This window comes from Pseudorasbora parva, chromosome 3 (genome assembly GCF_024679245.1).
Source record: "Pseudorasbora parva isolate DD20220531a chromosome 3, ASM2467924v1, whole genome shotgun sequence".
Classification (NCBI taxonomy): Eukaryota; Metazoa; Chordata; class Actinopteri; order Cypriniformes; family Gobionidae; genus Pseudorasbora; species Pseudorasbora parva.
Window position 1 is genome coordinate 63328533 of NC_090174.1, and position 14095 is coordinate 63342627.

Below are 14095 nucleotides of genomic sequence, written 5' to 3' on the forward strand. Positions count from 1 at the left end.
CACGGTGCCATCGAGTGTTAAAACGCAAAAGGCGAAGCTTGAATTTACGGGTATGTCCCTCTTTGGCTACTGTACTTTCAAGATGGAGGGGCAACATGGCGACCGGCATTCGAACCCCTCACCCGTATGTGTTTTCAACGGCATATTATAAACTTACGAGAATACTTTATTACTTGAAAGAAGTAAATATACATTAATGAGCACATATATTTTTCAAAGAACTAAGTGTTTTTAGCTAAGAATAAACTAAAAAAGTTGCACAGTGTAGCTTTAAGTACTAACTGCATGTATTTACTATAAGGTTAGGATAGGATTTGGTTGAGGGTTAACTTTATTGCATGTAATCATGCATAATTTACTGTTATTACTATGGTAAGTACATGTAACAAGGACACTCAAACAAAGCTACATGGTGCATTTTGTCATTATCAGGGCTCAACAGCATCCATCCTCATCCACTTAGGAGAACGACATGAGTGTGAGTTAATTTCTTCAAGCGCAAGAACCTGTAAAAACAGCCCTGAAATGTGTGTGTGTACCTGCACGGCATATCCCATCATGCATCTCTCTGTCCTCAGCGGACACACTCGTGCTACAGGAGAGGAAGGCGAAGGCAAAAAGTTCCTCCAGACGGGCCGGCGGACGCACAGCTACGCTTATCCTCCTCAGCCAATCCTGACACTGCTCCGCCGACAGGAAGTTACACCTAAACACAGCAGGTTACACTTAAAGGGATAGTTCAACCAATAATGAAATGTCTGTCATTAACTCCTCTCCCTAATGTCGCTCCACACCCGTAAGACCTCCGTTCATCTTCACACACAGTTTAAGATATTTTATATTTAGTCCGAGAGCGTATGCAAGTGTATGCACACTATACTGTCCATGTCCAGAAAGGGAATAAAAACATCATCACAGTAGTCCATATGAGACATCAGTGGGTTAATTAGAGTCTCTTGAAGCATCCAAAATACATTTGGGTCCAAAAATAACAAAAACTACGACTTTATTCAGCATTGGCTTCTCTTCTGCATTCCTTCAAAAAGATTCAAACGGTGTGAATCGATCAATGATTCGGATCGCGTCAAACTGCTGAAATCACGTGACATTGGCGACCCGAATCATTGATCGATTGAGTCTTTTTGGAGAAACACGGACACACACACACACACACAGGTCCCACCTACTTTTTAAAACAAAGTTACGCCACTGTTGATAAAATGTTTTTAAATAATTCATGTGTCAAATAAAGCCAGAACTGTTGCACACTGTACATGGATACAACTTGTATCGATATTATTGGTAACTTCAATAACACAGACTAATTGCTGCCTTGAAGACCCAGCGGGTGAAGATGATGATGAAGTCGCCGCGGCTCCTGAGAGCTCATCTTTACGAACTAGCCTAATACAAAGCACCGCGAGATCATTCCACCTGTCCATCAAAAGCTCTTTATCCAATCAGAGTAGAGCACTGTTAAGCCCGCCCCCACGAGAGGATTGTGTCAAAACAGCAAACGAAAAACTGAGAAACGTAAGCGAAATCTTTGGCAATGCATTCACAATCCACGATTTGCGAAAATGAATCTTTGAAAAACATTAACAAAGAATGAAGCATATTGAATATCCTGTTACATTTGTGCGACTGAGTTAATTTTTTTCATTTTCAATGTGTTTTTCTTCTTTTTTAATGGCATATTTTTGATAGTTTCTGAAAAAGTTTCGTTCAGTTTTATTGAGACAAAGGTAATTCCATAGAAATGTGCCCAGATGTCGGTTTTTACAGTAGTTGGAGCATTTTTAATAACTCGCACTCGCGTCTCTCGCCTCCCTCTGCCATTGTGTGCTACAGCGACAAAGCACATACGTGACAAATAAATCCTCACATAAACCCATAATAATAATAATAATACATTTTATTTGTACCTGTGCTCTTCCTACATGTATAACAACTTATCACAACTTAAGGGAAATGTATATTTCCCTTAAGTGGGAAATATACAGATATTGTAGTTGTACTGCATAAGTTAAGAATTATATATAGATTAATCCTTCTTAAAGGTACTGAAGTTATTTACTCAAGAACAGAGCATATTTAGTGAGCAATTACTTCTGTTCTTTATATTGTCATTATAAGTGAATGCTGTCACTTTAAAAGATCTTCCCCTGTCGCACATGAAGTCGCAGTTACAAAACTTACAAAACGTGTGACTGTCCCCCATCTGCTCCTCTTCAGAAAATTAAATTCGCTGTCCCATTGATCACGGTATTTACACAGGGTTTGTTGGCAGGAGTGCCTTCCATCTCTATCATTAGTTACGTCCATCATCCGTCTGTTTTGTTTTTTCCCCCGTTGTCACTCGTCGTCATCTGACCTCACACACTATAACCTCGCGACAACGGCCACCTGTAGGCTACTGCAGATGGCAGTTATCGCGAGGCTAGTTACAGAGCTCAGATTGGAAATGTTTTTTTTGTTTTTTTACTCCGGTATTATTATTTTTTAATAACGCAGGTTAAAATACAAGATATTTACGGGAAAATACGAATACGGGAGGACGGCGGGAAAGAAGGGTAAAATACGGGACTTTCCCGGCCAAAACGGGATACTTGACAGGTATGCTCTGGAGGGGTTTATTCTGCGATAACAACCGGCTGGGTGGACATTAGCCCTTACATATACGTGACGTCAGTAACATTACAATCGGTTATGGTCTATTCCTGAACCGATATCGAATCGGCCTCGTCTACATCGCGATGCTACGGAGAAACGATTAATTTCGGCACAGTTACTTTCCTAATGCACATTATTTTGCTTGATTCGTCAGTGCACATTATTCCAAAGAAAACTCAAATTACACTGCAAAAAATGCTCTTCTTATTTAGTACTTTTTTCTTGTTTTCAGACTAAATATCTAAAAATTCTTACATCAAAATGAATTTACTAGATCAGTAAAATTATATAAGATATTTTTGCTTGTTTTCTAGGGAAAAAAATCTAAATGAAGTGAGTTTTTGCTTAAAACAGGCAAAATGATCTGCAAATGCAGTTAGAAATATTATCTTATTTCTGTTTGGGACGGAAACAAGAAGCAAGATTTTTTTTCCCACCACATTGGCAGATCATTTTGCCTGTTTTAAGCAAAAACTCACTTCATTTTTGATTTGATTTTCAACAAAACAAGGAAAAATAAAATGATGTCGTTTTACTGATCTAGTAAATGCATCTTGATTTAAGAATTGTTAGATATTTAGACTGGAAACAAGACAAAAAGACTGAGTAAGAAGAGCATTATTAGAAGTGAGCTGTTTACCTCATGATGCCACCTCATTTAATGAGACACAGCGAGGACACATTTGTTAGTCAAAGCAGCGCAGTTATACAGACGTACCTGACGACTTTGCAGTCTTTGCAGGTGAGGTGCAGTTGTGTCAGATCGCGACACTCCACACTTTCAATCAGCTGCAGTGGGACCTGAACACAACAAAAACAACACAATTGTGCCTTCAGTGTAACGAGTGATGGAGAGCGCGATCCAAACGAGTGTAGTCTGTGACAAAGATTGTATCAGTCACTGAGTACAGATATTGAATAATGCTTATTTATTAAAGGTGCAGTAAGCAATTTCTGAGAAATGCTGCTGAAAGTGAAAGCAGCACAACACATATGTAGCCAATCAACAGTAGGGGGCGTGTCCATGCATGATGGGGAGGAGAGAGTCAGTCAGCAGTAGGGGGCGTGTCCACGCATGATGGGGAGGAGAGTCAATCAGCAGCAGGGGGCGTGTCCATGCATGATGGGGAGGAGAGAGTCAATCAGCAGTAGGGGGCGTGTCCATGCATGATGGGGAGGAGAGAGTCAATCAGCAGTAGGGGGCGTGTCCACGCATGATGGGGAGGAGTCAATCAGCAGTAGGGGGCGTGTCCATGCATGATGGGGAGGAGTCAATCAGCAGTAGGGGGCGTGTCCACACATGATGGGGAAGAGAGAGTCAATCAGCAGTAGGGGGCGTGTCCACGCATGATGGGGAGGAGAGAGTCAATCAGCAGTAGGGGGCGTGTCCACGCATGATGGGGAGGAGAGAGTCAATCAGCAGTAGGGGGCGTGTCCATGCATGATGGGGAGGAGAGAGTCAATCAGCAGTAGGGGGCGTGTCCATGCATGATGGAGAAGAGTCAATCAGCAGTAGGGGGCGTGTCCATGCATGATGGGGAGGAGTCAATCAGCAGGAGGGGGCGTGTCCATGCATGATGGGGAGGAGTCAATCAGCAGTAGGGGGCGTGTCCATGCATGATGGGGAGGAGAGAGTCAATCAGCAGTAGGGGGCGTGTCCACGCATGATGGGGGAGGAGAGTCAATCAGCAGTAGGGGGTGTGTTCACGCATGATGGGGGAGGAGAGAGAGCCAATCAGCAGTAGAAGGGCGTGTCCACGCATGATGGGGAAGAGAGTCAATCCGCAGTAGGGGGCGTGTCCACTCATAATGGGGGAGGAGCGAGTCAATCAGCAGTAGGGGGCGTGTCCACGCATGATGGGGGAGGAGAGCCAATCAGCAGTAGGGGGCGTGTCCACACATGATGGGGAGAAGAGAGAGCCAATCAGCAGTAGTGTCATCATGCGTGTCCACGCATGATGGGGGAGGAGAACCAATCAGCAGTAGGGGGCGTGTCCACTCATGATGGGGGAGGAGAGAGCCAATCAGCAGTAGGGGGCGTGTCCATCAGTGAGTCACTCATGATAGGCAAGGAGAGAGAGTGAGCGGGAGAGAGATTTGAAGAAAGACTGTAGAAGAAGAAATGGCTGAGAGACATTACAAGAGAGGAATATCAGAAGGGTTTTGATCAGGCAAGAGCTTTCGCACCCACACCTGAAAGATTGCACTGTTTTTTTGCTCCATACATGAGTAATGTTGGTTTTGCTGTTTCTGTTCATTCATCATAGTTGCTTTATTTTTTGCTAAGCATTATTTTGCTTTGCTTCTGCTATGATAAAGAGACATCCACTCTTGCATTGCATTTGAAGGGAGGGGAGTGTTTGGGTTGATTTCAAATATCAACAGTGTTTCTCAGAAATCTTTAATTTGATTAAATACACTCAGGGCACAGATAGACTCCGCCCACACGTTCTTCTGATTGGCTATCTGATTTTGATATTGTCGTTCTCTCATCAGGGTTCTTGCAGGTTTCAGTGAGTTAAATTTAAGACCTTTTTAAGACCTTTTAAGACCATTATGAGTGAAATTTAAGACCAACACGACGCATTACTAAAAGCATTATAAATGATCTCAGAAACTCTCAAACATTCTATTTTTATTGATTCAGTTACAGAAACATTAAATAAATTCAGAAACTGATATCAAAATACTGAGTCCGATATTTTCGCATGCGGTTTTTCGTATTCCGAAAAACTCGTTACGCACAGAGATCTTGCACACTGAGTCCGATGCGTATTAATGAATGCGCTACGGGGATAAAAACGCAAAACAAGACAAAGTGACGTCTAGTGAGGATAATTTGTTTGTCCTGAGGAGATGTGGAGAGACTCCTGTAATCGCGTAGAGTTTCCCCTCCTTATCAAGCGGGATCAAGACCCACCGATTAAAAGTGTGAGTTTGATGCTTTGCTAGCGATACTGGAGACACATATTAAAAAGAAGACCACTAATTTCTGTGAATCAATTGATCCCGAACACCTGGCAGTATGTCTATGGATCCGATCACACACACACACACACACACACACACACACACACACACACACACACACACACACACACACACACACACACAGAGCTTAACAGAGACTTGATGTACTATAATTATAGCTGTGATATAATAATATTATTTGTGGTATTTTTGCTAGAATAATAATTTACGCACTTCCAAAAATAAATTCGACCTCACGTTATGTCAATCACGCTTGCACACTGCCTCCGAAACTTTCGTCCGTCAAAAAAATTTTTGGAACAGGTTCGATTTTCTGCGTTTTCGCATCCGTAAAAACGCATTTTGAGACGTTTTGACAACTCAGAGCCACCATACATATTATTCTAGCAAAAATGCTACAAATATTATTATATCACAGCTATAATTATAGCACATCAAGTCTCCCCTTACGAAAGGAAAATATATTTACCAATATATTTTCTTGAAATATATTTTAATATATGGAATAATATTGATGGCATTATAAAATATATTATATATTCATGCAATATATTGGAAAATATACAAATGATGGCCGCTTTCAATATATTGCAATATATTGGAAAATATAAATATTAAATCCCATAACGTTATATGTGAATATATTGCATGATATTTTCAAATATATTGCAATATATCTTTGTTTCGTAAGGGTCTGTAAAGCTCTGTCTGTCTGTCTGTGTGTGTATGTGTGTGTGTGATCGGATCCATAGACATACTGCCAGGTGTTCGGGATCAATTGATTCACAGAAATTAGTGGTCTTCTTTTAAATATGTCTCCAGTATCGCTAGCAAAGCATCAAACTGAGCCACTGAAACTGCAACTTTGAATCGGTCGATCTGGATAATCCCGCTTGATAGGGAAACTCTCCTCTCTACGCGATCACAGGAGTAACGTTAGATGAACTCATTATCTCCTCAGGACAAACAAATCATCCTCACTAGACGTCACTTTGTCTTGTTTTGCGTTTTTCCCCGTAACACATTCATTAATAAGCATCGGACTCAGTGTGCAAGGTCTCTGTGCGTGACGAGTTTTTCGGATCATGAATATGAAAAAACGCATGCGAAAATATCGGACTCGGTGTGCAAAGACCCATGTTCTTTGAAAACGCGCGTAGACACAAGTGCATACCAGACAAAACAACCAACCTATGATAGGGGCGGATCTACGGTTGGGCCTGAGATTGACAGCTGCCCACCCAGTCAGATCAAATACATCAGAATACATTACGCTTAACCCTATTAGAATGCGAGTGTTGGCGCCAGCATATTAAAGCGCTATTTGACCGTAAATCCTCAACATTTGGCGCGCTTAAAAAAATCCTTAAAGACAAATAGCGCTTTTTGCCAAAATATGGTTTATTACGGTAATTTCTTGCTTTCCGTTCGCCAATCGCAGCTTTCTGAAAAGCTGAAGGAAAAGTGTAAGGAGTAAAAATGCATGAAGCAGTCGGGTAAAGAAAACTAAAAGGTTTTGTTTCTGAACGGAAGTAAAAGTTTTAAGACTTTGGTAAATTAAATTTAAGACCTAGGATGAAAATCTGGGCGTTTTTAAGACTTTTTAAGGCCTTAAATGTAACTTTCTGAATTTAAGACTTTTTAAGACTTTTTAAGACCCCGCGGGAACCCTGTCTCATGTATCTGCACATCACTAGAGTCTGAGATCTCTGCTTGGATGTTCAGGTGTTGTTGTGTATAAGAGAAACGCTTACATTGATGGCGTTCTCTTGGAGCTTGATGTGAAGGCGGTAGCTGGTTAAGGCAATGATAGACTCCTCTGCCCTCCTGACATCTTCCACACACTCGCCGTGCAGCAGCGGGAACACGACCTGCCAAACACCATATAAAACATATATGTTCTTAAAACGAGACAACACCGCCTTTAACCCTTAAATGCATCATTAGTGACCCGAGACGTCATTCACTACCCTCCTCCTCCTCATCCATTTTTTAAAGTTATTCATCAATCTTCTTAGTACTCCTCAATCAATCCATTTTAAACAATATAACAAGAAAAAAAGCATATAATTATAATTAAATGCCTGTTTTTCCACTAGTTTTTGGTCAAAATTGTATAGGGTCGCAAACGACCCGATGTGTGTACGATTGTATATATATATTTTTTTTTTTTTGCACAATGATAAATAAGTCTATAAACACAAAATAAGGCAGAATTCACCTTTATTCCACAAGGTGGCGATGTCTGATATGCAATAATGAATTGACATTTCACTCATAGTTACCTCAGACAGAAAACGAAACAATATTACTTATAATCTGCAAAACTTGAAATGGCTCAGTGATTTACTGCAGAGAGCAAGAACTGAACACAATCAGATATTACTGTCACTGTCACTGATGTTGAATGTGCTCAAGAAGCTGTCAGTGATTAAAATATTGATTTTGAAGACGTTAAAAATGAGTTTGGAGAATATGCTGGAGATGGCGAATAGTCAGATGCTGAATGTAAACGAGCTCTGACGAGGGCAGATGAGGATGGGATTAAACATCTGCTCAAACTGAACCCTTACAAGGCCAAAAGCTAACGAAATAGGTTTTATTTTATTCTTCTGTAGCTGTTACTCTAACATCAGGAGGTTTATATATTATCGCGACAGGTAGAGCTCTATCCATGGTAAATATAGATCTGGGTCGTTAACGACCCGAATATGTACGAATGTTTGGTCGAAATAGTCATGCATTTAAGGGTTAAACGGTAACTGTGACTATATCAACATGGAATACCGTTGATGAAAAAAGATGACTAAAATGTAGTTTAAAAATGTAAACTATTTCCAAAATGACTAGACCAGAAAATTACAGACTGTTTTTTAACATGCTTTAATGCATTCGGTTGCCAGATATCAATAATTTAAACCCCCCAATAAAAGAACACGCTTTCTATCTGTATCTGGAAGAGCAGATGATCTGAAAACACAGACAAACACGTAAGCGGGAGTTTATCGATCTCCATTTGAAACTGGAGTCAGTCTGTTCCTTCACGAGCCGCTTGTGCGCATTTATTTTTATTTTAATAGCAGCATTTGCATATTAATATTCCCAGTCACTAGTCCATATGATTAATTTTACAGCCCTACAATTGATTAAAGGTGCAGTGTGTAATATTTATAAGGATGTATTGACAGAAATGCAGTATAATACACATAACTATGTTTTCAGTGGTGTCTGAAGACCGTTATGCTTTTATTACCTTAGAATAAGCCGTTTCTATCTACACACACCACGGGTCTGCTTACAGTGAAGCCGCCATTTTGCGCCACCATGCTTCTACGGTAGCCCTAAAGGGACAAACTTTCATACAGAGCACTGGCTACTCTCTGCTGTCTCAGATGACCACATCTTTGTCCTGTGTCGGCCACCGTAGCTTCTCTATGTGCTTCGAAAGGGACGGGTGCAATTCACAACCTCACCACTAGAAGCTGCTAAAACTTACACACTGCACCTTTAATTAATCCAAATTTGGATTGACAATTCATGTTACACATTAAATTCCATTATTATGGCTGGATTCTGCACTTAAAGTGCTCTATATTACATATAAACTTTTTAAAGAACAGCTCAAATGTGACCCTAGACAACAAAACCAGTCATATGGGTCAATATTTTAAAATTGAGATCTGAAAGCTGAATAAATAAGCTTTCCATTGATGGTTTGTTAGAACAATATTTGAAAAGGGTTAGACTCCAAATAAAGTCATTAGCAATGCATATTACTACTAATAATACTATTTTTATATATTTACGGTAGGAAATGTACAAAATATCTTCATGGAATATGATCTTAATATCCTAATGATTTTTGGAATAACAGAAAAATGGATAATTTTGACCCTTATAAAGTACTGTTAGCTATCGCCACAGATATATCCATGAGATTATGACTGCTGTTCAGCTCCAGGGTCACAAACGAACAATAAAAACAGCAGGACAGATATTATTCTTCTTAAACCGCTATGATACCTGTTCGTCTTCCGCCACAGGGCTCCCATTGGCCTCCAAATTCTGCTGCCCCTCTTCAACCTGCACAACACAAGCATGGTATTATACAATATATATATATAAGTACAGGCCAAAAGTTTGGACACATTACTATCTGTAATGTTTTTGAAAGAAGTTTCTTCTGCTCATCAAGCCTGCATTTATTTGATTAAAAATAAAGAAAAAAATATAATATTGTGATATATTATTACACTTTAAAATATTTGGTTTTCAGTGTATTCTCCTTTAAATGCTGATTTATTTCTGTGCTCAGAGCTGAATGTTCAGGATGGTTCCTCCAGTCTTCAGTGATCATGATCCTTCAGAAATCATTCTCAGATGAGGATTCATTAGGAGTGTTGGACACAGTTGGTCAGTCACTTTCTTTCTTTTTTTAAGAAATCAATAATTTTATTCAGCAAGGATGTGTTAAATTGATAAAAAGTGATCGTAAAGGAGATTTATATTATTTAAAAATATGTTTTTATTTAGAATAAATGCAGTTCTTTTGAGCCTTTTATTCCTCAGATATATTAGTGAGCAGAACTGTGTCCAGCACTCCTAATGAATCCTCATCTGAGAATGATTTCTGAAGGATCATGATCACTGAAGACTGGAGGAACCATCCTGAACATTCAGCTCTGATCACACAAATAAATCAGCATTTAAAGGAGAATACATTGAAGACCAATTATTTTAAATTGTAATAATATATCACAATATTATTTTTTATTTTATTTATTTTTTTGATCAAATAAATGCAGGCTTGATGAGCAGAAGAAACTTCTTTCAAAAACATTACAAATAGTAACGTGTCCAAACGTCATCAGCGATCGGAGAGGCGTGTAAATGAGGGTTAGTCTCACCATGGCCCCAGGACGGCTGGGCAGAGAAGGATCCGCAGGCCACAGACGACCTGAGAGACAGATAAAGCAACATTTACACGCTTTATTAAATATTTCTCACCAATATACTATAATCATTCATAACAACTCAGTACTATAAGACATAAGGACAGTAATATATATATATATATATATATATATATATATATATATATATATATATATATATATATATATATATATATATATATATATATATAATCTGCCAATGGGGTGAGAAAAATAATCTTGTTTTCTGTTTGAATTAAGATTATTTTTCTCACCCCATTGGCAGATTATTTATCTTATTTTAAGCAAAAACTCTCTTCATTTTGAGTTTTTTCCCCCCAAAACAACACAATTACTTTTGCTTGTCTAGTAAATACTTCTTGTTTTAATCATTTTTAGATATTTTGACTAGAAACAAGACAAAAATAGTAAGAAAAGCATTTTTTGCAGTGTACTATATACAATTATGTTTTATTTAAATCATTAATACATTATCAATGTCAGCACAAGCCATTCATTCTAATTGTGTATTTATGCATCAGAAAAGCAAGTCAACTTGATCCACGGTGAACCGCAAATCTCCATCTATAGCACACATGCACTAACATGCACACACTCCACGCATTGCATTTCTGACCCGTGACGTTACAGTGAAGATCTACACACCTGGATCTGGACCGGACTCTCAAAGACGATCAAAGAAAGAAGGTCTGCAAGAAATCACAACACATTTACATATATTAGAAAAAATGGAAAATGCTAATTAATAACTGATATATATAGTGCAACACACCAATCAGGCATAACATTATGATCTAATATTGTGTTGATCCCCCTTTTCTTTTGTACATCAGCAATGCTTAGGTAGGTGGAGCGTGTCAAAGTAACATCCACATGGATGGAGGACCCAAGGTTTCCCAGCAGAACATTGGCCAAAGCATCACACTGCCTCTGCCGGCTCGCCTTCTTCCCATAGTGCATCCTGGGGCCATGTGTTCCCCAGGTAAGCCACACACACACACACACACACCCGGCCATCCACGTGATGTAGAAGAACACGTGATTCCTCAGACCAGGCCACCTTCTTCCATTGCTCCGTGGTCCAGTTCTGATGCTCACGTGCCACTGTTGGTGCTTTCGGCGGGGTCAGGGGTCAGAGGTCACCCTGACTGGTCCATACGCCTCAAACTGAGCTGCTCTGTGTATTCTGACAGCTTTCTATCAGAACCAGCATTAACTTCTGGAGCAGTTTGAGCTCCAGTAGCTGGTCTGTTTGAACGGACCCCACGGGCCAGCCTTCGCTCCCCACGTGCATCAATGAGCCTTGGCCGCCCATGACCCTGTGGCCGGTTCTCCACTGGTCCTTCCTTGGAGCACTTTTGATAGATACTGACCACTGCAGACCGGGAACAGCCCACAAGAGCTGCAGTTTTGGAGATGCTCTGACCCAGTCGTCTAGCCGTCACAATCTGGCCAAACTCGCTCTAATCCTTACGCTTGCCCATTTCTTCTAACGCATCAACTTTGAGGACTAAATGTTCACTTGCTGCCTAATATATCCCACCCACTAACAGGAGCCATGATGAAGAGATCATCAGTGTTATTCATAATGTTTTGCCCAATCGGTGTATTTACACAATAAATCGGATCATGTGACAATGTTGCATATTCTCTCTATTAGTGAAAAAAACAAAGGGAAAGGAAGCAGAATAAAGTGCATCCTGCTAGATACCGATCTTACCGTGAACGCTTCAAAACAACACCCATTATTCTCAACTATAACAGATTAAATACATATAACGACTTATTAATGAGTGTCAGACTTACAGGAGGAAATTAGGCCATGTGTGACCTTATATAACCTGATCAAAACTCATAGTCAACCAATAAAACAGGAGGGTGGATTAAAGAGGAAACAGGTTTTGCATCACGCGCTTTTGAAGGGCAGGTCAAACCTGCTGTCTGATGGCAGTGTACACTAATCAGAGAAAGGTTATGCAAACAAAAAGGACAAGCTAATATTAAACAAACCATATACAGTGACAGATATGTTATCATGCTTTTTTAACCCTGCAGAAGTGCTTCAATGAGACCGACACTATTGCAAGAGGGTCTAATCTCACACACCAAATCAAATAATCAATTTGTAAAGATTGGTCAGATGAAAACAAACAGCTACACTTATTTATTATGAATATTGTCTGTTGTGCAACAGTACACATGCCAGCTGTTGGTTCTAGAACAGATCAAACCTAGTGAAATCAGATCAAACGGTCAACTAAGACTCTAAATGAGTCAAATATGGCCAAAAACTGCAGTTTACCAAGTATACAGTCTAGATAGATGCCCTAAAGTGCACTAGCCGGCCAGAGATGCTAGGTTTAGCTAGGTTTGACAATCATTAAACTGGCCTAAACTGATAGCTCGACCTGCCGCAGGAACAGTGCACGGATTAAACATGTTACTCAGTGTTACACATACATATCTGTCGTTAGATCTTGATGAGAGCGTTTGTTGTTGTTGTCGGTTATGTTTGTTGTTGTTGTTGTGGAGGGCGGAACCGTCATCCCGGCACCAAAACCCGTCAATAAATCCGCTGCAATCACCGTACACTCACCTGCTTTACAAGTAAGTCGCAGAATATGAGCGTTGTTGCGGTAAAACCGGAGTAAAACCAGGCAAGAGACAGTAAACAGAATGTAAACATTGAGTGTAATCCTCTCTACACCGCCATGACGCTCCCCTCTCAGCTGCGGTCATGTGACGCCACGACGTCGTGACGCAATCACGCGCTCGTACGTCGTGTGGATTCGTTTAAATAAATAAATTAAATGTATATAAATATTTATTAATAAAGATGTGTTAATATTAATAGCAACTGCTAATAAACAATACACATCTATTCATTTTTTAAATGCATTTAAATAATTTAAATGTATTAATGGGGTGTGCTTATCAAATTTTAAATAAATATAAATTCATATTAAATGACGTTGTTAAAACAAAAATACAAATGCTAAGTATAGAAATACATAAATTAGTTTACTTTGGTGTTCTGGACTATTTAACATTTTGCTAGCATGTTTTAACATTTTGTTGACATGAATTAATATTTTGTTATCATGTTTTATCACATTGTTAACATGAATTAGCATATTGCTAGCCTTATGTAGCATGTTCCAAGCATGTTAACATTGTTAGCACAAATTAAATACACAGAATTAAAAAGCATGTTGCTATCATGTTTTAATATATTGCTAACATGAATAAACATTTTGCTATTCTGAATTAGAATGTTACTACTGTGAATTAACATGTTATTAGAATTAACATTTTGCTATCATGTTTTAACATATTGATAGCACGAAATTATGATATCATTATGATATTATGATATAACATGTTTTAACAACAATGTTTACATGAATTAGAAATGTTTTAACACAATATTAACATGAATTATCATGTTTTACCAACAATGCTAACCTGAATTAACG

The 14095-nt window shown here is 39.2% G+C and overlaps 1 protein-coding gene across 4 annotated transcripts in view; it reads right to left on the bottom strand.

The window, feature by feature from the left end:
* The window catches only part of LOC137071614 (myotubularin-related protein 3), a 49448-nt gene extending 36083 nt beyond the window's left edge, over positions 1-13365 (bottom strand). For 3 of the 4 annotated variants that reach the window (XM_067439778.1, XM_067439780.1, XM_067439781.1), the window contains exons 1-7: positions 13216-13365; positions 11265-11308; positions 10572-10621; positions 9688-9747; positions 7419-7535; positions 3392-3474; positions 540-706 (exon numbers count right to left, since the gene is read on the bottom strand). In XM_067439778.1, coding sequence (XP_067295879.1) covers positions 540-706; positions 3392-3474; positions 7419-7535; positions 9688-9747; positions 10572-10574 — 430 coding nt within the window. In that variant the 5' untranslated portion in view covers positions 10575-10621; positions 11265-11308; positions 13216-13365. The other variant, XM_067439779.1, reaches the window with a different exon arrangement.
* Between the last annotated feature and the right edge of the window lie 730 nt (positions 13366-14095).